The sequence below is a fragment of the Macrobrachium nipponense genome, chromosome 43 (genome assembly GCF_015104395.2).
Source record: "Macrobrachium nipponense isolate FS-2020 chromosome 43, ASM1510439v2, whole genome shotgun sequence".
Taxonomy (NCBI): domain Eukaryota; kingdom Metazoa; phylum Arthropoda; class Malacostraca; order Decapoda; family Palaemonidae; genus Macrobrachium; species Macrobrachium nipponense.
Window position 1 is genome coordinate 32,803,760 of NC_061104.1, and position 22,031 is coordinate 32,825,790.

Here is a 22,031-nt window from a genome sequence, read left to right on the forward strand (position 1 = left end):
TTTCACAAGAAATTCACTGTTATATTAAACTCACATGGGTCGCTGATGGAGACGGGAATACTAAGGAATGGTAATATGAGAAAACATTTGGAAAAGGGAATGAGTGTTAGGAAAGGCTGACAGAGCAGCTTCCTATTTCAGTTACCTTAGTCTGTGAACAAGGATAGACAAAGTCAGAGCCTGGGCATTGGCAGAAGGATGTGGGTCACTCGCAGGGCTTCACTATGGAATCAACAGGGAAATGCTTCTCATGAGGCGGTGTCCTACAGGAACTTCAAGGACATGCTCTTTGGTAGAGCTGTCAGGGCAGGCATCCAGACAAGAGTCTAGTCTGCTGGTAGAGCAGTTGTAGAGGTGGCTAGCCAGGTCCAGCATCAAGACACAGGGAGGATATAGCAGCAGGCAGAGTTGTCGGGCATGACACCGCTTCCGGACAGGATAGTACCACAGTTAGTGGCTGGGGCAGAATGCAATTTGGTCGGGAGGTCAGGCCATATTTATACCCGGTTTTGTGGAATCTGGAAGCATCCTGTCCAAACTGGACATGCCTCTCCCAAAACTGGATTGAACTCTGCAAACTGGCTTGATCATTTTGGATCCTCTTATCTCTGCTGCTGATCCTTTGCCAGTACCTGAGGGAGGTCATTAGACATCAGCAGAGATGTGGAAAAAGAACAAGGGTCAGGTAAAAAAGCTTAGGGGTCAGGTCAGTCAGACCTCAAAACAGAATGTGTAACTTCTCACGACTTGAAGTGCAACTATCTGCTAATGCCTTTTGTCAAATTAGATCTGGGAGATGACAAGCGATAAATCACATATGACATGTCGTTACAATAAAATTAGAAATGTTTTCCATCGACAAGCTGTTGTTTAGGGGACAAAAGGAAAAGAGGCCAAGTAAAAAAGTATTGTACCAGATTCTGACATGAAGCAGTTTACTCTAGTCCTTTTGTTTTCCCTCCTATTCAAATTCTCCCATATTATCAAAGTTCCCTTACATTGCTCCCTCAGTTATTCCTTTAAATTTTCAAGTTTGGGCAGAAAAAGAAAACAAGAGTCCAAAAAGACACTCGTTGCAAGATATATATATATATATATATATATATATATATATATATATATATATATATATATATATATGTGTGTGTGTGTGTGTGTGTGTGTGTGTGTATGTGGCTATACAAAATGATAGATAGGCTGATAGGTATTGTCTTGTGTGCATGTCAGTCACAAAATCGCTTCTGAAAGCCATATGTGAAAATCCCACAAAATCCCACGACTTATACCCGAAGGCTTAAGAAAATTAGTTGGAAAATAGGCCGACGAAAGACCCACGACCGAAAAACTTTCTCCAATGTCCTTTGTGTGAAGATAAAAAAAGAAGTAAAAATAGGGTTAACGGCGTAGTTGCTTGCGGGTGTTCAGGGGTGGCGGGGTTAGGACGGTGGTGGGAGGGTGTGTGGGCGGGTTGTGGATGTCGAGGATAATAAAGGATAAATGCCGCCCTCCTAATCTCTCTTTCTCTCTGTCACTACACACAATGAACCCGGTGGCGCTTTCCCCCTTCTTCTTTTGCGGTGAAACTCAAGTGTCCTTCGAAAGTCAATAATGGGTTAACCCTTAATATCCCCGAAAACCGGACAAAGTGAAAGTGAAAAAGGAGGTTGGGTCGGTTGGAGGCCATTGGAGGAACAGGGTGGGGTACGTGAGGACGGTCAGCAGATTAAAGGTATACAGGAAATACCCTGATTCTGTCACTGCTTATTCCATTGTGTGCGCGTGTGTGAGAGAGAGTGAGAGTATATAATTCTTCCATTCTTTAATAAGTTAAACGCTATACATCTCTGAGCCAGTTATTCTGTCACTTTCAATAAAGCGTCAGTTAGTTTCGTAATGTCGTCGCTGTCTTCATAATCAAAGGCAAAAAAAGCTACTCTAGCCATAAAAATATCGCCAAAAGACCCTAAAACTTTGGTGAGCAACGGTCTATTCCACTAAAATAATTTGGATTTCAACAAATATGTGCATTTACGATATGGAACAGAGTTATTTCATTCTTTGGGATATGACGTGTTAATACACCCTTGCCATATCGCCATATGCGTATGTTCGAATTTCACCACAGAAGGGATTGACTGTCTCTTGATTAATACCTCTCGGAAACTTAGAAGTTTAGAGGTCATTGTGGTTATTGAAATATACTACAACAAAAATCTATACAATATTTCTTTGAAACCAATATTTCTTTGAAACCATCAACAGGTTTCTAAATATCTTGCAGATACTGAAACTAATGTAAGTGATAAAATAACCTTAGTTTATTGCATTAGGTACTATAGTAATAATAATAGTGCTTTTTAGGTCTTGAAACATGTGCAGACACATAAATTACAAAAATGAAAAGAAACATATACATACATAAGTATGGATACAGAAGTATTTTGTGTAAAATAAGACGCCTTCTGGCAGTAGATAACGTATACTGTAATCATATATATAATCTTATTTTATAAAAAATTTAACTACTAAAAAATATACCTTAGCTATTTTACACATTACAGTAAGTGGTCATTTACCAGTAGATCTGTATTCGAAGAATGACTAGAAACACCAGAAGAGAGAGAGAGAGGAGAGAGAGAGAGAGAGAGAGAGAACAGGAACGCCCCCCTCTCAAACACTTAACCGGAGGACGTTCGTTTGACCTCCTGCTGTGTAAACAGCAAACGCACTTATTTTCGTTCCGTTTGAGAAACCTTTCTCCTTTAAATGAACAGGTTATGTTCCCCTTTCCCTTATTTGCATTCATAAACTTTCCTTTTTCCGCCATTCAGGCAGTCGTGAGATGGAAAGAAAAACGTACTTTATAATTAGAGAAGAATTTTGTCATTCGAGACTGCGAAGACTGAGTGTTAGGAGTGTCTACAATGGTCAAGGAAAAGGAGTGATTGATTAAATTTTGTGATGAAATATCTTCACCGGTCCGCAATACATTTATCCTACAGGATTTCGGGAACAGATGTTGAGAATGCCTGCATAAAAAAAAATCCTATTTGTGACCTAAGTTTAGACAATTTGAATTAAAAACAAACGTGCATTGACTAAGATTTGCAGATGTTGGTGAAATTGAATTGCCCTTGGAGATAGGATTATCCATGAGGACAATCGAAGAAAGTCTTGATTTCATATATCTTTCGTTTGATAATCGTCCGGGAATGTTTTTTTCCTAAAATATAGTTTTAGTGCCACTTAACGAATCTGTTAGAAAAGAATCAATTCCATATGCATCAGAAGCTTTCCTGGCAACATCAAAGAATATTCTTTCAATTCCGTGTGTGATGTCACAAACGCCGCTCATTTCCTTATAGAGTTTCTCGACTCCCTGGAGGTATCAGGATTACCACATCATAAACTGGAACTCAAAACAAGGATCTCCCATTATCATGATGAGAAACTTGGATCCTCCATGCCTGCGCAACGGTACACGCTTGATAATTGAGGAACTGTACGAAAACTTAATAATAGCCAAAATTATCACATTTGCATTCAAAGACGAAATAGTTCTCTTTCCAGGAATAAAACTTATATGATCAGAAAGAGACGGCATTCCATTACAACGCGTGCAGTTCCCAATTCAGTCATGTTTTGCCATGACTATTCATAAAGCGGAAGGTCAAACAATGAACAATGTTTTACTTTACCTTGAGAAGCCTGTATTACAGCACGGGCAATTTATACGTAGCACTAAGCCGAGGGAGGAGAAAAGAAAATGTCAAAGTTTTCGCTAAAAATGGACCTTTTGTTAAAAATGTAGTAAATAAAGATGTTCTTCTACAATTCGATGTGTTTGTTTATGTTATGTAGAATTCACGGGATTTCAAATATACGCATTTAATAAATTAAACTACCCGTGACCTGTTGGGTCCTTTAATGTAGAAACTTTATATTAAGAGATGAGTAGTTAATTTATTTAATTCATTAAATGAATATTACACACACACACATATGTATATATATATATAATATAATATATATATATATATATATATATATATATATATTATATATATGTATATATATATATATATATATATATATATATATATATACTATATATATATATATATACATATGATATATATATATATATATATATATATATATATATATATATATATATATATATATATATATATATATATATATATCATCATCATCATCATCAACCGTTGCTAGTCCACTGCAGGACAAAGGCCTCGGGCATGTCCTTCCACTCCCTTCTGTTTATGGTCTTAATATGCCATTCTATACCCGCAAATTTTCTTAGCTCGTCAATCCATTGTCTTCTCTTCCTTCCCCTGCTTCGTTTGGAATCTCTAGGGATCCATTCTGTTATTCTTTTCGTCCATCTATTATCTGACATTCTTATTATATGTCCTGCCCACGCCCATTTCTTTTTCTTGCTTGTTGTTAGAATATCCTCTACTTCAGTTTGCATATCTCTTTGAGTTGTGACTATCTTATGTTCTACGGCTTTAGTAAAGCTCCAAGTTTCTTATGCATAGGTTAATACTGGTAGGCCCATCTGATTAAATAGTTTTCTTTTTAGAGAAAGTGGCATTTTACTTTTCATAATCTCATTTTGTTTACCAAAAGCTCTCCATCCCATGCTTATCCTTCTTTTAATTTCGGTCTCATGGCCTTAGGAAACACTTTACTGTCTGTCCTAAATACGTATATTCATTAACAATCTCTAGAGGCTCGTCCATAACCCTTATTTGTTGTCTCTCTGAAATTTCATTGAACATTATCTTAGTTTTACTCATATTCATTTTCAGTCCTACATTTCTGCTTTCTCTATTCAAATATACTATCATCTTTTGTAATTCCTCCCCTGATTCACCGAGTAGAACTTTGTCATCTGCAAATCTTTAAGTTGTTAAGGTATTCCTCATTAATGTTAATTCCTACATTCCCAATCTAAATTCTTAAAAACGTCTTCTAGGCATGCTGTGAATAATTTAGGAGAGATGGGGTCTCCCTGTCTAACTCCTTTCTCAATCGGAAATTTCTCGCTCTCTTTATGTAGTTTTAGGATTGCTGTACTACCCGTATAGATATCTTCAAGTGTTCTAACATAAGATTCATCTATTCCTTGCTTTTGACGGGCTTTCATTACTGCTGAAGTTTTGACAGAATCAAAAGCTTTCTCATAATCTACAAATGCCATACATAGTGGTTTGTCATACTCTGTTGATTTTTCCTTTGGCTTGTTAATTACATGGAATGGTCAATTGTTGAATATCCGCTTCTACAACCTGCCTTCTCTCTTGGTTGATTAAAATCTAGCTGTCTTTCTATTCGACCTAATATGATCTTTGTAAATATTTTATATACAGTATTACTGAGCAGTATTATTGGTCGGTAATTTTTCAGGTCTTTTATGTCTCACTTTTTATGAATTAATATTATGATAAAGTTTTTCCCAAGCTGTAGGTATAGAACATCCTTGCAAGCATTTTGTGTAAAGTTCAGCGAGTTTCACTATTATGAAATCTCCTCTATCTATTATTAAATTAATTGTTAGGCCATCTTCTCCTGCTGCTTTGTTTCTTTTCATGCCTTTTTATGCTTTCTTTACTTCTCCTACTGTTACTTTTGGTGCCTGCTCAGGCGTTTCATTATTTCCTATATCACTATTGTACAGCATTGTGTAGATATCCTAAGCAATTTTTATCACTCCATCTCTTTGTTGATAATATTTCCATTTTCATCCAAGTACCTTGGCTCAGTGACTGACAATGAGGGAAACATGGAAGAGGAAATTAAAAACCGGATTCAGTGTGGTTGGAACAATTGGAGGAAGGTGTCCGGTGTCATATGTGATAGGAAAGTCCCTTTAAGATTAAAGGGCAGAGTGCGCAAGGCAGTGGTCAAACCAGCAATGGCATATGGATTGGGAGCAGGACCACTAAAGAAAACAGGGGGCAGAAAGTTGGACGTAACCGAGATGAGGATGCTCAGCTGGATGAGCGAAGTGACCAAAATAGACGGAGTTAGAAACTGAACATATTAGGGGTGCTACAGTAAAGGTCGCTGAAGCATGAAGACCTAAGACCAAGGTGGAGAGATTGCATTGGAGATGATGAGAAAGAAGGGGGTACGAGAGGAAATGACACAGGACAGAGGTAGATGGAAGAGACTCATTAAAAACGGCGACCCGAACAGGGATAAAGCTGGGAAAGAAGAAAGAAGACCCTTGATATGTCTACAACACACACACACACACACACACACACACCACACAGTATAGATATATAATATATATATAGAAGATATATATATAGAATCTATATATAATAGATTAGTATATGTATAGAATATATATATATATATATATTATATAGACATATGATATTTATATGTATACACACACACACACACACACACACACAAAAAACCCACACACATATATATATATATATATATATATCATATATATATAGGTATATATATCTGCGCTGGAAAAACGCTAACAATACTGTTAACTTACTCAAAAACTCACTCAAAGTACCTGATAGGATTAAATAACTCTCACTGAAAAACCTAATTAAAACAGCCAAAACTCCATTCCCTCTATCGCCAAGCTCTGGAATTGTCTCATTGCTTCATTTTTCTGATTTATATAATTCCCATTGTCAAAAGCGACATTATCCCTCCTTTAGGTGTTACACCCGACTCTTCTACATTCCAAGTTTCTTACGTTGTTTTTTCAGACCTGGATTGCAGAATGAAGTATGATGCCCGTACAGTAAAAGAAACAAACGGAAAAGAGCACTAAAAATAAAACTAGTACAAATAAATAGACCAATAAACCAAATAAAAGAGAAAAGCCTACAAATAAAAATTTCCAGAAGATAAAAGTCTTGTTAAAAGAATTGCTGCATCAGCTCCATTAATTTTGCATAGAGTCTTCTCCATTTCCTTTATCAAGGATTTCATTCAATATGACTATACAGGATTTGATGAAATCCTTGATAAGGAAAATAGAGAAGACTCTATACAAAATTAATGGAGCTGATGCAGCAATCCTTTTTTAAACAAGACTTGTTTAAAAGAGGGTCTACTCCCAAGATATAGAAGATAAAAGTTAATCAATAAACATTACTGGAAGAGAAAAAACCAGAAATAGATGTAACTGGAAGAGAAAAGCCTTTAATAAACATTGCAGGAAGAGAAAAGCAGATAAAAAAATTACTGGAGGATAAAATCAGATAAATAAAAATTATTGGAAGAGTTAAGCCCATAAATAAACATTACTGGAAGATAAAATCCGATAAATCAACATTACTGGAAGATAAAATCTAATAAATAAACATTACTGGAAGAAAAAATCTGATAAATAAATAAGCATTACTGAAAGAGAAAATCCGAAAAACAAACATTACTAGAAGAGAAATGCCAATAAATAAACATTATTGGAAGACAAATGCCTATAAATAAACATTGCTGGAAGAGAAAAGCCTACAAATAAAAATTACTGGAAGAGAAATCTGATAAATAAATATTATTGGAAGAGAAGAACCGAAGAAAAACATGTAAAACATAAAAATATCGCTAAAGGATGTAAATTTCTGCCTTATTATCGGTGGCAAGGATCAGTGCAAGGAGAGAGCTTTGGCAAATCTGCTGAACATATTCACCAACAACTCAAAATAGACTGCAGGAATAAAATTTATACACATACACACTGTGTATGCATATAAAATTGAAAACCAATTACATAAGTAGTTTTTGCTGAGCAGGGGAGCAAACCTTTTTTCGGGTTTTTGTTTGGAGGGAGAATTGACTACAGTTACATTGAAGCTATTTTGAAACTTTCGTTCCTTATCATGAATTCAATATAGCAATTAGGCCAAAGGCCATGCACTGGGACCAGTAAGCTCATTCAGCGCTGAAACGGAAATTGACAGTAAAAGATTTAAAAGGTGTAACGGGAGGAAAACGTCGCAGTTGCACTATGAATCAATTGTTAGGAAATGGAAGAAAGAGGGTTTGAAAGGAGGTACAGGAAAGAACGAAAGGGGTTGCAGCTAGGGGTCGAAGGCACGCTGCAAAGAACTTTAAGTAATGCCTACAGAGCACTAACGGCACTACACCCGCTGGGCAAATAATTTAGAAGCTACTCAAGGTCAAAGTCAGAAAATATTGATAATAATAATTACCTAGCTCCATTTGAGTTCGTAGTTATTATAATAATAACGGCATAAGGTAAAGAGAAAACAAAATAGAAGGCTGAAGGAAACTGATGAGATAGCGATCGGTTAAGAAGCGCCGTGATCATGAGATTTACGGAGGTGGGTTGGAGTCGGGGTAAGGGTGAGGGAATGATCGCTTTTCGTCAAACGTATTACCTGACAATTGGGAAAGTCAGGTTGACAAATGCCAGGGAAGCTCGGAAAAGATGAAAATAACTGATTGCAAACATTCATAGTAAGGGCAGGCAGCTGATACGTACATTACTTGTACTACATAAGACTGAAGAAAAATGCTATAACAAAAATACCACTAAACCAGACATTACAGTGGGAACTCAAATGTATGTTAAGAATCATGTACCAGAAGGTCCAAATGTAAAAGTTTCTCCCAAAGTCACTGGGCCATATAGAGTAATAGAAGTGTTAAAATTACACAAATACAGAGTAATAAATAAAAGTGATTTGAAGGAAAAGGTAGTTCACTGGAATCATGTAAAGGTAGTGAAAACAGATCCATGGTCTACTGAAGATATAGATAACATAAGAAAGAAAAATACTGTAGAAAATCCAATTTCAACGAGGTATGACCTAAGAAACTGAAAGAGCTAAAAATGTGTATATAGTAATATGTAAATAGTGTTGGACTGAAAATATCATAACTGTGATTTATGCAGTGCAATCAATGTGTCTATATGTAAAGAAAATCTAGTTAAGTCTAATTTTTTCAGAGGCAAACATGCGGCTCATCATTGCACTAGTTTTAATTGGACTCATATCTTCAGAAGTGGAGATAAGAAAAGGTGCCCTGTTAAAAAGACATGGAAAGTCAAAATGATCAAGGACCTTGGAATAGTTAGTATAGATATTTCCACAGTCCTCAAACGTGAAAGTGAACTAAGAGATATCCAAAATGGTATGAAAGCAATCCTATAGAAGGGTGATAATAACAGTGTCATGTCATTATTGGAAAAGCTGAGCATGAACATAGATAACACACTGAGATCAAGGTCCAAAAGATCCCCCTTACCCTTCATTGGAACTGCTGTAAATCAGTTGTTTGGAGTTGCTACCGAAACAAGTGTAGAACAAGAAAAGGAAATAATTGACAGACTGGAAAAGTGGGCAGCCGTAACTGGTACAGTGAAAAATAAAGTTATTACCTCTCACAATCAAAATGCAGAACAATAGAAAAATTGAAAGCCTTCATAAGTCAAGTAAATCTGAATGCAACAAAAGAACCCAATAAGATAGAAAATCTAAAGTTTTTAAATACCTTTCCACTGGAAAGTGAAGTGGTGTTACAAGAACATAAAGACATGCTCAATGCTGTCTTACTTGCTTACAAAGGTATTTTGAGCCCAACACTAATCACTCCAAAAGAATTAGAAGGACATCTATAAGTTTTATATAATGAGGAACATGCGCACCTTTAGTAGAAGATATTCTCATGTACTGTAATTTGATAAGTGCCAAAGTAATTCATGACAGAATTATTTTAGTTCTACCTTTAAATACGAAAATTTCAAATGTGCTAGTTTCTGTTTATCCCTTTCCTATGTATATTGAAAATCAGATCATTATTAGAAAGGGCCTTAGTACTCATTTTGCATTGGAAGAACATGGATTAATATTAGCCTTTTTAACTGATGAACAATTCAATGAATGTGTAATTTTGAAGGAAAAAGAGTATATATGTGATAGTGATAACTTACATAAGACTACCAATGATCATTCCTGCATCCAAGAGTTTATTTGAAAATAAAATCAAGAAAAGGATGTGTGTACACAGTCATTTAATAAGTCATTTGAATCAACTATAGTTAATGAATACTTTTTTGTATTTTCATTAGATACTGTTATAGCCACAGTCACTTGTCCTAATGTCACCACCCAACTGAAATTTAAGAATATCAAGTCTCTTGCAACATCATGTAAGTTAGTTTTACAAAATCACATATACTATGAACCACACCTTTTCTTTAAATACCATATCAACAAACATGTGCCATATAAGAATTACACATTTGCAATAGATGAGTTTAAATTGTGTCAGTTAGAATTAAAGGAACTTGAGAACTTGAATTATGTGGATGAATATTACTTGTATACGAAACAGATAGCACCATTTCTTTCACTTGTAAATCTGCTGGTAATAATAGTCACTATTGTTTTGTTTGTCATCACAGTGAGGCATTTGATTATCAGAAAGATACAAGGGATACTGATAGAAATGAAAAGAAATTATCTTTAATTGACATTTAATATCCACATCATTTCTAATTTTTTTTTTTCAGATATTTTATTCTGAGTTTTCATTTATTATGCTTATGATTTAATGCATTTTAAATTTTTGATATGTTTAACATTTGCTATGATTTTTTTTTACGATTTTATTACACTTATCCTTTCTTCCAGAGTTGGGAGAGCAATTTTGATGCGTATTTTGTTGTACTCTTTAATAATTTTCTTGTATATCCATTTTTTTTTTCATTTAGATATATAGATATTAAACATTGAAGACAATGTTTGGTAGGTGACCGAGTGATGTAATGATAGTTATAAGAAATAATAGTAGATAGGGTAGCGTAATAACAGAGAGAGAGAATAATCAAAGTACAGTGAAAATAATGAGAAAGGGAAAGAGAAGCAGAAGGAGAGAGAATAATCAGAGCATATATAGTGAAACCAACGAGAGAGAGAAAGAGGAAGAGAGAGAGAGAATTGAGCTTTGGTCTGTGAGCCAGAATTTGATCAACAAAACCTTAGTCACAGGAAGTTGAATCATATCACCATCGCAATTACAATCTTAAGACGGTCATAAAATCTTTGACCGGTGACCTCGCACCAAATTCTAGCAAGAATGCAGCTCCGCTACCAGTAGGAGGTATTAACATGTTAAATTATTGACTCCGCCTGGAAAAGGAGGAATTAACATGTTAACCCCACCTAAAATGGGATGGGGAAAAGATAAGGAAAGACTGCTCCACGAATCAAGAATCCAGTTGGGCGGAGAACCAGATCCTACACGGCCTAAGAGGTGGTGCCGAATTCGAACCGAGGGTGGCTAAATTTGCGAAGGAGAGAAGAAGCCAGAGAGGACTGGCAACCATCGTTCAGAAAAGAAGTAGAAATATTGCTAGGGTCCAAAAGAGATTTATAAGCTTTATAGTTGTAACTTGTACTTGTACTCTTTACTACAGTAAAGAAAGAAACTCTGCCGTTTGTCTCATTCAAACTTCTCCTGAGAGACTAAGACTACAAAGATTACTAATCCAGAACTAACATTAAGAAGAAGTCATAAATTTAAAAAAAAAAAAAAATATAGAACCAGAAACTGCAGAACTAATTATCAAGGAGAAGAAGCAGGTAAGCGATCATATAACTCGACACTCTACCTTACAAAAACCCACTACATTACAACGTACTTAGCTCTGGAAACCATCGAACAAAATAAAGTTCTGATTAGAGCAAATCCGAGGCTAGTAGTGCTAAACGAAAACTCACCCACTAATTAAATGGCTTGAATTTACCTTTTAATGAATTCTGCTTACAGAAATGAAAACAAACATTAAATTAACTTACGGCTAATCTGGGATAAAGCTTTGTACAAAATTTACAATGCCTGGCATTGACCACAATACAAACTAGTTCCAGGGAAGAGTACAGGCGGACTTCCCTCTCCCAGATTGCACTTTAATTTAAAATTTAAATGCTTAACTAAAATAGAAGTTGACTTTAATAGAAAGCTAAAAATAATATTGCTCTCATACATTCAGTTTGTGATACTGAAATTAACTAATAGGGAAATTAACTTTCAACTCACAGTGTAGGCCTAACGACAACTTCGTAAAATCTACAAAGAATATACAAAGAAATAAATAACTATAAGAACTTTGTAAAATCTACAAAAGAAACAAGTAAAAAAAATATTAAAAACTTCCCGAGCAACCATTATTTGTAAACTATTTTCAAGCAACCATCATTTGCCAGTCAAATAAACTTTCAAGGAAGCTATGCATGCATATTATATCCCTGCACCGACTCAATTTACTCATGGTAAAGTTTGACATACCCTTGAATAGTCATAGTTTTAGCATAAACTAATTACTTCCCCCAGTTGCTGGAGTCCTTTCCCAAAAACAAAATCCTCTTAACAGTTTCTTTTGCTAGTGATCGATTTATAGGTGTAACAAACTACCGTTTTCAAAGAGTTTAAACCCTTAAACCTTAAGAGCTTGAAAGCAATTGTTAAGAAGAGCAGTGCAGAAGTCTGTAGGAATAGTTATGTAGGAAATATTAGCTAGGAAAATCTGCTAGTAGAGTTATAGTAGATGAAGGAGAGAGAGAGGTAGAAACGGAACACAAAACAGGATGTTTGAAATGCGACACTCGTAAAACACAGAAAAGGAACCGAGCGAGATAACAAAAATCAATGATGCAAGCAATCTCTGACCCCCTGAAACAACGATAACCAGCGTGTGGTAACGACTGCTCTCAGCATACACCCTTATTCGTTAAATGTCGTGCGCCGGAAGTGGTAGGCGTTGAAGATTAACCAATTATGAAGAACTAGGGTGGTCTTGAAAGGAATCCAGACAGAAAAAAAGGGTGGGAGCTTGTAAAGGAAATGTTTAGAAATTTTCTTATAAAATAAAATTTAGTATGTAACTCTAGTCGCTAGAGGGCAGAGCATTTTGGAATCCTTGGAGTTTTTGTTTTTTCTTGATTCTTGGGTTTTCTTTATTCAAAATTTTACTTCGTGTGGTGGTTTTTCTACTTCAACCAGTCTGCTTTTGAGCAACACAACAAACGTAAGATTTTAAAATCAACCATCAGTGCAGTGAAAAAATTTGTTTTAACATTAATTATAGCTTAACGTGCCACAGTTGGGTAATTGCTTCTTTTCCGTGTCTTTTCAGCCGTATTGACAGGTGTGGTTCAGCCGTGTTGACAGGTGTGGGACCCTAGTCAAGCGAGGTTTTATGATTCATGTAAATAATTCACGCCCAAGTCATGCTGAAAATAATGGACAGTGCCTAGACGATATTTGGACAGTGCTTAGAAGGATATATGAGTTAGCATAAGTACCTTGAAGTCTAGCTACTCGTAACATTCTCCTTTGGATAGCTATTCCTCTCCTGGTAAATGTTCAGTGTTCTTGATCTTCGGTTTGACCTTCAAGATTAGATGCCATTCACCATTCTCATATCATACTGCAAGAGTGGTTGGCGATTTTTCCAATAATTGAAGACGTGCTTGGAACACTGGCTAACGAATGTACTTATTGTCTCTTATACACCATTTAATGTTGAGTATCGTATGTATTTAGTTGATAATTATATATAATTACTTTTTATATGTTGGCTTTTTATCCCATTCATTGTTTTCTTCTATGTTTGCCATTTATTGTGATCCCTTCTTCCTGTCGAACCTCAGATTTCTAGCTTTCTCTCTCCCTTACATATTCCCTTCTCCCTTACATTTGGTGCCCAGACCCGGGATTACATGTTGGCATTCATGGGGAAACATTGTTTGGCATAAACAAGACTGAAATAGAACGTATATTATCCAATTTGGGCACTTAAGTTTAGCACTTATTTTTTGGTTATGATTTGGAATTTTGTTTGTGTGTTTGTGTGAAGTGGAATAGGCTTTCAGAGTTCTGGCGGGTTCACGTATCCCAGGTTCCCTAGTACTAGTGCTGTTTGCCGAGGATTTCCTGTTAGGTTAGGTAAGATATACCCCTTACCTGAGTGAGGTTAGTAGAGCTGTTTTAGTCAATTATAGGATAGATACTGTTAGATATTTTCTTGTATTTGTCTTGGTGTAAGCTAATCCATCGAAGCTTTAAACTGTGGATAAGAATGAACTTATCTTTTACTGAATTTAGGTGGTAGTTCTATCTGAATAATCAGTGCTTTAGTGTAGATGAGTGAATAGATTGAGATTTGGCGCGAGTCTTAATTATAATCGTAATATTTTTTTTTCTTATACAATTTTTTTTCACCATTATTAAACATGGCTAGTTCCCTGAGTGAATTAACTTTTGAGTTTTGGATTAAGATAGGTAAAGAGTTACAGTTGAGTGGCAAGGAATTAATGACTTTTGCTGATACCAAATTTAAGGAAAGACTGAGCATAGAAAATAAAAGGATAGAACGAGAAGAGATGAAAGAAAAGGAGAACCGTGAAAGAGAGGATTGATTATTAGATAGAAACAGTAAGAAAGAAGAGGAGGACAGGAAACTAGAATATGAAAGACTTGAAGTAGAAAATAAAAAGTTAAGTAGCCTCCATAGTGTTAGTCCACAGTCTACTATTGCTCAGGATAGTTTCTCCGTTGCTATTCCTAAATTGAAACTGTATGAAAGTGGTGAAGACATTACAGCTTATCTGATAAGGTTTGAAAATTTAGCAAAGCTGAGTGGATGGCCTAAGGAATTATGGTCACCTAGGTTAGCTCTTTTATTTTCGGGTGATGCACTTAATGTTTACTCTACTCTACCTGATGAGGTTTGCAAGGATTATGATAAATGAAAATATGCTATTTTGAAAGCGTTTCGTAAAACTACAGAACAGTATCGTAGAGAATTTAGGTATGCTAAATTTAAAGATGAAAATTTTATGCAGTTTCTTACTAACCTTTACCGCCTCTTTGACTTTTGGATAGATAGTGCTAAAATTGACAAGAACTATGACAGTCTGAGAGATTTCATTGTAACCAACCAATTTATGTCTGCCATTCCTAAATATATTAGGTTATTCCTTATGGAACAAGGTTTTACTAATGCTACAGAAATGGCAAGAAAGGCTGATTTATATTGTGGAGCTCATGATTGCTATCCTAACAGAACTAGAGAAAAAAATAGCAATAAATCTTTGAGTAAGAAAGTCCAAATGGAACAAAAACCAGAAACTAAAGCTACCTTCATTCCAACTAAAGATAAAATTCAAATGAAGAATCCAATTTGCTTCACTTGTGGTGACCGTGGACATTATACCAAAAAATTTGTCCCAAGTCCATCCCAAAGGACAGAGTAGGTAATTAAGAGGTGTTTTAACAGGTAATGATCGTAATCTTGGCCCCTTCTGTGCAGGTAAAGTTAATGGACTTAATGTTCCACAATTTTGAGAGATACAGGTTGTACTTGCATCATGGTGTCAGACAAAATTTTTCCAAATATCCAACCTGATAAACTACCTAAATGTACAGTTTCTGATTACCTAGGGCGAAAAAATGATTTTCCTGTTACTCGAGCGTTTCTTGATTGTCAATTTTTTAAGGGGTGGACAGATGTAGTAGTTGCACCTATTGATTGTTGTTCGGTTATGATTGGTAATGTTAAAGGAGCTACTATGCCAGATTCTAAAGATACTTTCCATGCTGTGAGAGAAAAGTGCGATTCAGTATCTGTAGTCACCAGATCTAAGTCTAGTAAGGAATCTAAAAGAATTCCTGTACATCCTTTGGTTACTACCTGCTGTAAAAGATTTAAAACGTTTAATAACAGTGATTTTGTGAAATATCAAGAAGAGTGTGCTACTTTGAAGGATATAGGATCATGCTAAGGATGGTACAGTTTTCACTAGTAAAAATCATACGTACACTTTTGAATATGACAATAACATTTTATTAAAGAGAATCTTAGACTCGACTAATAGTCAACTTGTGGGCAAGTCTTTTCTAGTCGTACCTAACCAGCTTAGGAATGAGTCTTAGAAGTAGCTCATGAGTCCCCCTTCTCAGGCCATTTTTTCTCGTAGAAAAAACTTATCAGAAAATTTCTTCTCTTTACTTCTGGCCAGGCATGATCTTTTGTATGACATTTAATAAGACAATTTATTTGTAGGAGTTAAGTGATGTATGTCAAGAGGTTTGCTTCAAAGGGTAGGCTAAAAAAAGGCCAGAACTAGTTAAAATGCCTGTGATTCCGTTACTTTTGCTTATTTTGAAAGAAAGTAGCAGTGGATATCGTTGGGCCTATAAAGCCAAGATCATCTTCAGATCGCTCTTATTTATTAACTCTTGTAGATTATGCTACTTCCTTTCCAGAAGCAGTCCCCCTAAAAAATATAACTTCTATAGATATAGCAGAGGCACTAGTGACCATCTCCTAGGGTAGGAATTCCTAAAGTCATTGTTTCCGACAGAGGGGCTCAATTCACTTCAGACTTGATGGGTAAGGTGTATGAGCTAATTGGTATAAAACCTGTGTTTTACACTCCATACCATCCGATGGCTAACGGAAAAATAAAGAGACAACACTCCATCCTAAAATCTATTTTAAAGAAGTTATGCTATCTTAGACCTAACGAATGGGATAGGTATCTTCCTTGAGCTCTTTTGCAATGAGAGAGATTCCTACAGACACTAGCGGTTTCTCTCCATTTGAACTTTATATGGGCGCCAACTCGAGGTCCATTGGGCATATTGCATGAATTGTGGTCAAATGGAAAGATTTTGGATGATACGCAACTTGCTCCTTTTTTACCAATTCTTCTTGATCTTCGTTCGAGACTAGAAGAGACTGCTCAAATTGCAGCAGAAAATACAAAAGTTGCTATGAAACAATATAAAACCTACTTTGATGCTCATAGTTCTAATAGATCTTTTGTTACAGGTGATGAAGTTCTAGTAATGCTGCCGGATACGTATAACAAGCTGTTATTAGCTTGGCAAGGTCCTTACAAAGTTCTAAGAAAATTAAATAAAGTAGATTATGTTTGATGTTAAAGAAAAAGCTAAAGTTTTCCATGTTAATCATTTAAAGAAGTATGTTAGAAAACTCATATGTTTTTGCTGTTAATACTTTTGATGGTTTATCATCTAGAGAAGTACTAGAAGAGGTTACTTCATCTAATGTGATGGTTAACTTTGTATTTGTTGAAGATTCTTCTGATACAGAACTACAACAGTAGGTTCTGAAACTTCTTTAGGTTCTGAAACTTCTAAAAGATCTTTACCAACTGGTGAATCTTTAACTAGTCCAATGATTACAGAATTAAAAGTAATTTTAAGTAAATTTGGAAAGATTTTCTCAGATATCCCCTGGCTGTACTTCTACGGTTATGCATACAATTAGACTTAAGACTAATGAACCTCTAAAATCAAGGCTTTACCCTGTTCCTGTCCATTTGAGTAATGAATTTGAATCTGAAGTTAATAATTTACTTAAGCTAGGTATCATAGAACCTTCTGATTCCCCTTATTGTAATCCGGTTGTCATGATTAAGAAACCTGATGAGACTTATAGGTTAGCACTAGATTTCCGTGCATTGAATTCAATAACTGTCTTTGATTGTGAGCCAATGCCACTAATTGATAAAGATTTCTTTAAGTTTACAGGTGCCATTTTAACTTTCAGAAAGATATTACTAAAGCTTACTACCAAATTTTTTTGCATCCGAATAGCCGTCAATATACTGCTTTCCAGACCTCTAAATGATTGATGCAATTCACTAGGATGCCTTTTGGGTTATCCACTGCTTGTGCTTCGTATATCAGACTTATGAGAGAGTTTTTGAGGGTGTCAAGGGAATAAGCTTATACTTTGATAACTTACTTATCTTCTCAAAGGACTCAGAACCACCTTCAGATTTGAATAATGTATTAACTTTACTTGAGATACATGGTTTAACTGCTAAGCCATCGAAATGTCATTTTGGTTTACCTTCCATAACCTACTTAGGTTTTAAGAGTTTCTAAGAATTTTGTATTTACCAGATCCAGATAAGTGCAGTAAAATCATGGAAATTAATTATCCTAAGTGCAAGAAAGAACTTCAGTCCTTTTTAGGTACTTGCAATTTTATCAAAGATTTATCATAATATTTCATCACTTACTTCTGACCTCTCAAATTTACTAAAGAAAAACCAGCCCCATAAATTTGAGTTATCTATTGACCTTAAACGGCAGTTTGACACCCTGAAGCATTATTTTGAATCTGATCTAGTTTTAAGATTACCTGACATAACAAAAACTTTTGTTGTTCGCAGTGACGCCTCCCAGAATTGCATTGGAGCTGTTTTACTGCAGTATTGGAATAACGTTCCCCATCCAATAACCTATGCTGGAAGAAAATTAAATAAATCCGAACTAAATTATTCAGTTATTGAAAAGGAAGTGTTTAGTTTGGTTTTTGCCATTAAGAAATTTGAATATTACCTTGTCGGTAAACATTTCATTTGTTGAATGTGACCACAGACCTTTGTCTACCTTGAACATTTTAAAGGCAAGAATGGGAGATTGTTACGTTGGTCACTATATTTACAGCAATACAAATATACTGTAGTGTATATTAAGGGAATAGACAATATCTTTGCTGATTTCGTAAGTAGATGCTGGGTATAATGAGAATCTTTAAAATAATTTGAATATAGATATAATGACTTATATTTGTCTTAGTGCAGGGGTATGTAAAGGTAATTTAGAAATTTTCTTATAAAATAAAATTTAGTATATAACTCTAGTTGCTAGAGGGCAGGGCATTTTGGAATCCTTGGAATTTTGTTATTTCTTGATTCCTTGGGTTTTCTTTATTCAAAATTTTACTTCGTGTGGTGGTTTTTCTACTTCAACCAGTCTGCTTTTGAGCAACACAACAAACGTAAGAATTGTAAAATCAACCATCAGTGCAGTGAAAAAATTTGTTTTAACATTAATTATAGCTTAACGTGCCACAGTTGGGTAATTGCTTCTTTTCCGTGTCTTTTCAGCCGTATTGACAGGTGTGGGACCCTAGTCAAGCGAGGTTTAATGATTCTCATGTAAATAATTCACGCCTAAGTCATGCTGAAAATAATGGACAGTGCCTAGACGGATATTTGGACAGTGCTTAGAAGGATATATGAGATAGCATAACGTACCTTGAAGTCCAGCTACGTCGTACGTTCTCCTCTTGGATATGCTATTCCTCTCCTGGTAAATGTTCAGTGTTCTTGATCTTCGGTTTGACCTTCAAGATTAGATGCCATTCACTATTCTCATATCATACTACAAGAGTGGTTCGATTTTCAAATAATTTTGAAGACCCCTGCTTGGAACACGGCAACGAATGTACTTATTGTCTCTTATACCCATTTAATGCCTAAGTTGAGTATCGTATGTATTTAGTTGATAATTATATATAAATACTTTTTATATGTTTGGCTTTTATCCCATTCATTGTTTTCTTACTATGTTGCCATTTATTGTGATCCCTTCTTCCTGTCGAACCCTCAGATTTCTAGCTTTCTCTCTCCTTACATATTCCTTCTCCCTTACAGAGCTACAAAGAAGGAATGGGTCCAGACCTCAGTTGAAACGAAAGAAAGTTTAGTTTAGGAACTCACTTCTGGACGCATAACTTGTGTCGGTTATACTCTGTTTACCCTGTGTCATTTGTGTGTGATAGGACAGTGAATTTGTGTGTTACAATAATAAGTAAGAAAAGAATCCTAAAGGAAACTAAACTCGTTTCAAAGCTTCCTGAGATAAATAAAAGAAAAAGAATTAAAAGAGATTAAATGAGAAATCAGTGAGATGTCCATGAGTCTACAAAATAACCAGAAGTTCTTAAGAGAGATAGAAACCACAAAGCAGTATGGATAAAGTATCCCCATTAAACAAAACTAAAGAGAAGCAGTACAAAAGAACTACAAAAATAAAAAAATATTTATAATAACACAATAATACCACAACACAATAAGTCATCCAAAAATACAGCATAGTTATATACACCAACCATAAACAGGAGAGCCACCGATTATTTCAAGAACCCTAACCTGATTATCTCCTAGCGCTAGCGCTGCTGAAGTATTTGTAACACTACGTAAGGAAGAACAGCCAAGGACGCTCGAATAAGGTATGCGGTGACGTTACAGAATCTCTCCTCAGTCTTACCAACAAGTTGCCGAGTAACTTGAATGAGTACAGAAGTTCTAAGGACAAAATTATCCCCATTTTTTTCTCTTCTGTCTTTTTCAGATTATGCATTTGTTATGTAGAAGTAGTGACGGTTGTTATTACATATTTACATAGTGTGACTGTAAACGTAATCGTTTTCTTTTTGTTTGATAAGTGACATTTTATAATACATCTCGGCTAAAAGATTAACGTGTTTCGACTTTGATCGCATTTTACGTCAGTTTAAAGAAAGGCGTCTTTTAACATAAGGCAAAAAAAAAAAAAGAAAAAAAAATACCAATTGCAATATTATTGTTCAGCTACCAAAAGATGCTATTGATATTAAGCAAGTTATCATCACGTCAATTTATTGAAAGCCTTTTCAATCATAAAAGCAGTTTGTCCATCGCCTGAAAAATCTCCCATTTAACTCTAGATTAATGAGCAAATGGAATTGACAAACCTTATATGTTTTCCAGTAATAAACCTACACAGAAAGCTCACCAGCAGCCCATTGAGTGCCCCACATTCACTGCACCCTTCACATCAATATATATACAGTATACACACATATATATATATATATATATATATATATATATATATATATATATATATATATATATATATATGTATGTGTGTATATGTATGTATACTGTATATATATTGATGTGAAGGGTGCAGTGAATGTGGGGCACTCAATGGGCAGCTGATGACAATTGCCACTAGGAAAATTGCCACAGGGAAAATGGATCCCTTTATGTTCCTGACTTTTACCATTCGTGTATCGCTTCAAATTTTCTCACGATAATGACAGTTATAATAACTGTTTATCTGTGTTTATTATTATTCTTTAGTAACAAAACATTACAAATTGCTGAAGCGTTTTTGAAACCTTTGTTATTAACGATATGATTAATTTCCCATTTAGTAAGTGTTATAACAACTCTTTTTGCCTCTTCAAACTACTATTCTATCACCTCTCACTTAATTGAGTCAATGACAATTTTAAATCATAAAAAAATTTATATTTCCGCTGACTTCAGCCCAAAATGGTTTCTATAATCAAGAATGAACGGGGCACAGGTATGCTCGTTGACGAGGTACATTACACATGGTTTACAAATAAGGTTATATAATAGCTTGGATGTGTAGCCAACTGAAAAGAATCATACCGCAGGGCGAGACTTCATGCAAAAACGTCAACGTATGACGTTGAGATCGTGTAGATGCAATCTTTAAAATCCAAAGTAAAAACGTCTCGGCAATCAAGTCCCATCCTACTGTATCTCTCGATAAAGTTGCTATCTCTCAAATGCCTAGTACTACAAGTAACATAAGAAGTGATATTAGCAAGTGGAGGAGACAAGAAATTTCAGGTCCTCCATCTGTGCCATCTGGAGGGACGGGATATGTAATACCGCCAGAATTTGCGACCTTAGGTTTCGGTGAAAGTTTTCCTCAATAAGATTCGGATATTAACCACGAGGGAACTACGTTCCTGGGCTTCCAAGAGTCGTATGATTATCCTGGGGCTTCAGGGAATCTTGTGATTTTCCTAGCGCTTCAAGAAATCTTGTGATTTTTCTGGTACTTCCAGGAATCCTGTGACTTTCCTGGCGCTTCAAGGAATCTTGTGATTTTGCTGGTACTTCCAAGAATCCCGGGACTTCGAGAAAACAATAAAACGGTAAGAAAACAGTTTAACATATTTATTTCCGTCAAAATTCCATTTCTTCAAAGATTAACAAACAAAAGCAAAGATATTTACAAATAAACATAATTTCTTCTTCGTTCCTCGCAGCTATCGAAACATCAATCTTCCAGCTTCTCTCTCTCTCTCTCTCTCTCTCTCTCCTTGCGCTTTTTACCGGCATGAAGCCTCACTGCTG

The 22,031-nt window shown here is 35.3% G+C and overlaps 1 protein-coding gene across 1 annotated transcript; it reads left to right on the forward strand.

The window, feature by feature from the left end:
• The first annotated feature begins 661 nt into the window (after nt 1-661).
• Nucleotides 662-6,064, forward strand: LOC135213868 (uncharacterized). Its single transcript, XM_064247967.1, has 2 exons — nt 662-706; nt 5,777-6,064. Exons 1-2 carry the CDS (start codon nt 662-664, stop codon nt 6,062-6,064), a joined length of 333 nt encoding a protein of 110 aa, XP_064104037.1.
• The last annotated feature ends 15,967 nt before the right edge of the window (nt 6,065-22,031 follow it).

What these genes read in the sequence shown, in the direction of transcription:
- LOC135213868 (XM_064247967.1), top strand. Translation starts at nt 662, where the DNA reads ATGTGGAAAAAGAACAAGGGTCAGGTAAAAAAGCTTAGGGGTCAG. An exon ending in TAAAAAAGCTTAGGGGTCAG is followed by an intron (nt 707 to 5,776) that starts GTCAGTCAGACC and finishes TTTTCATCCAAG; the next exon opens with TACCTTGGCTCAGTGACTGA.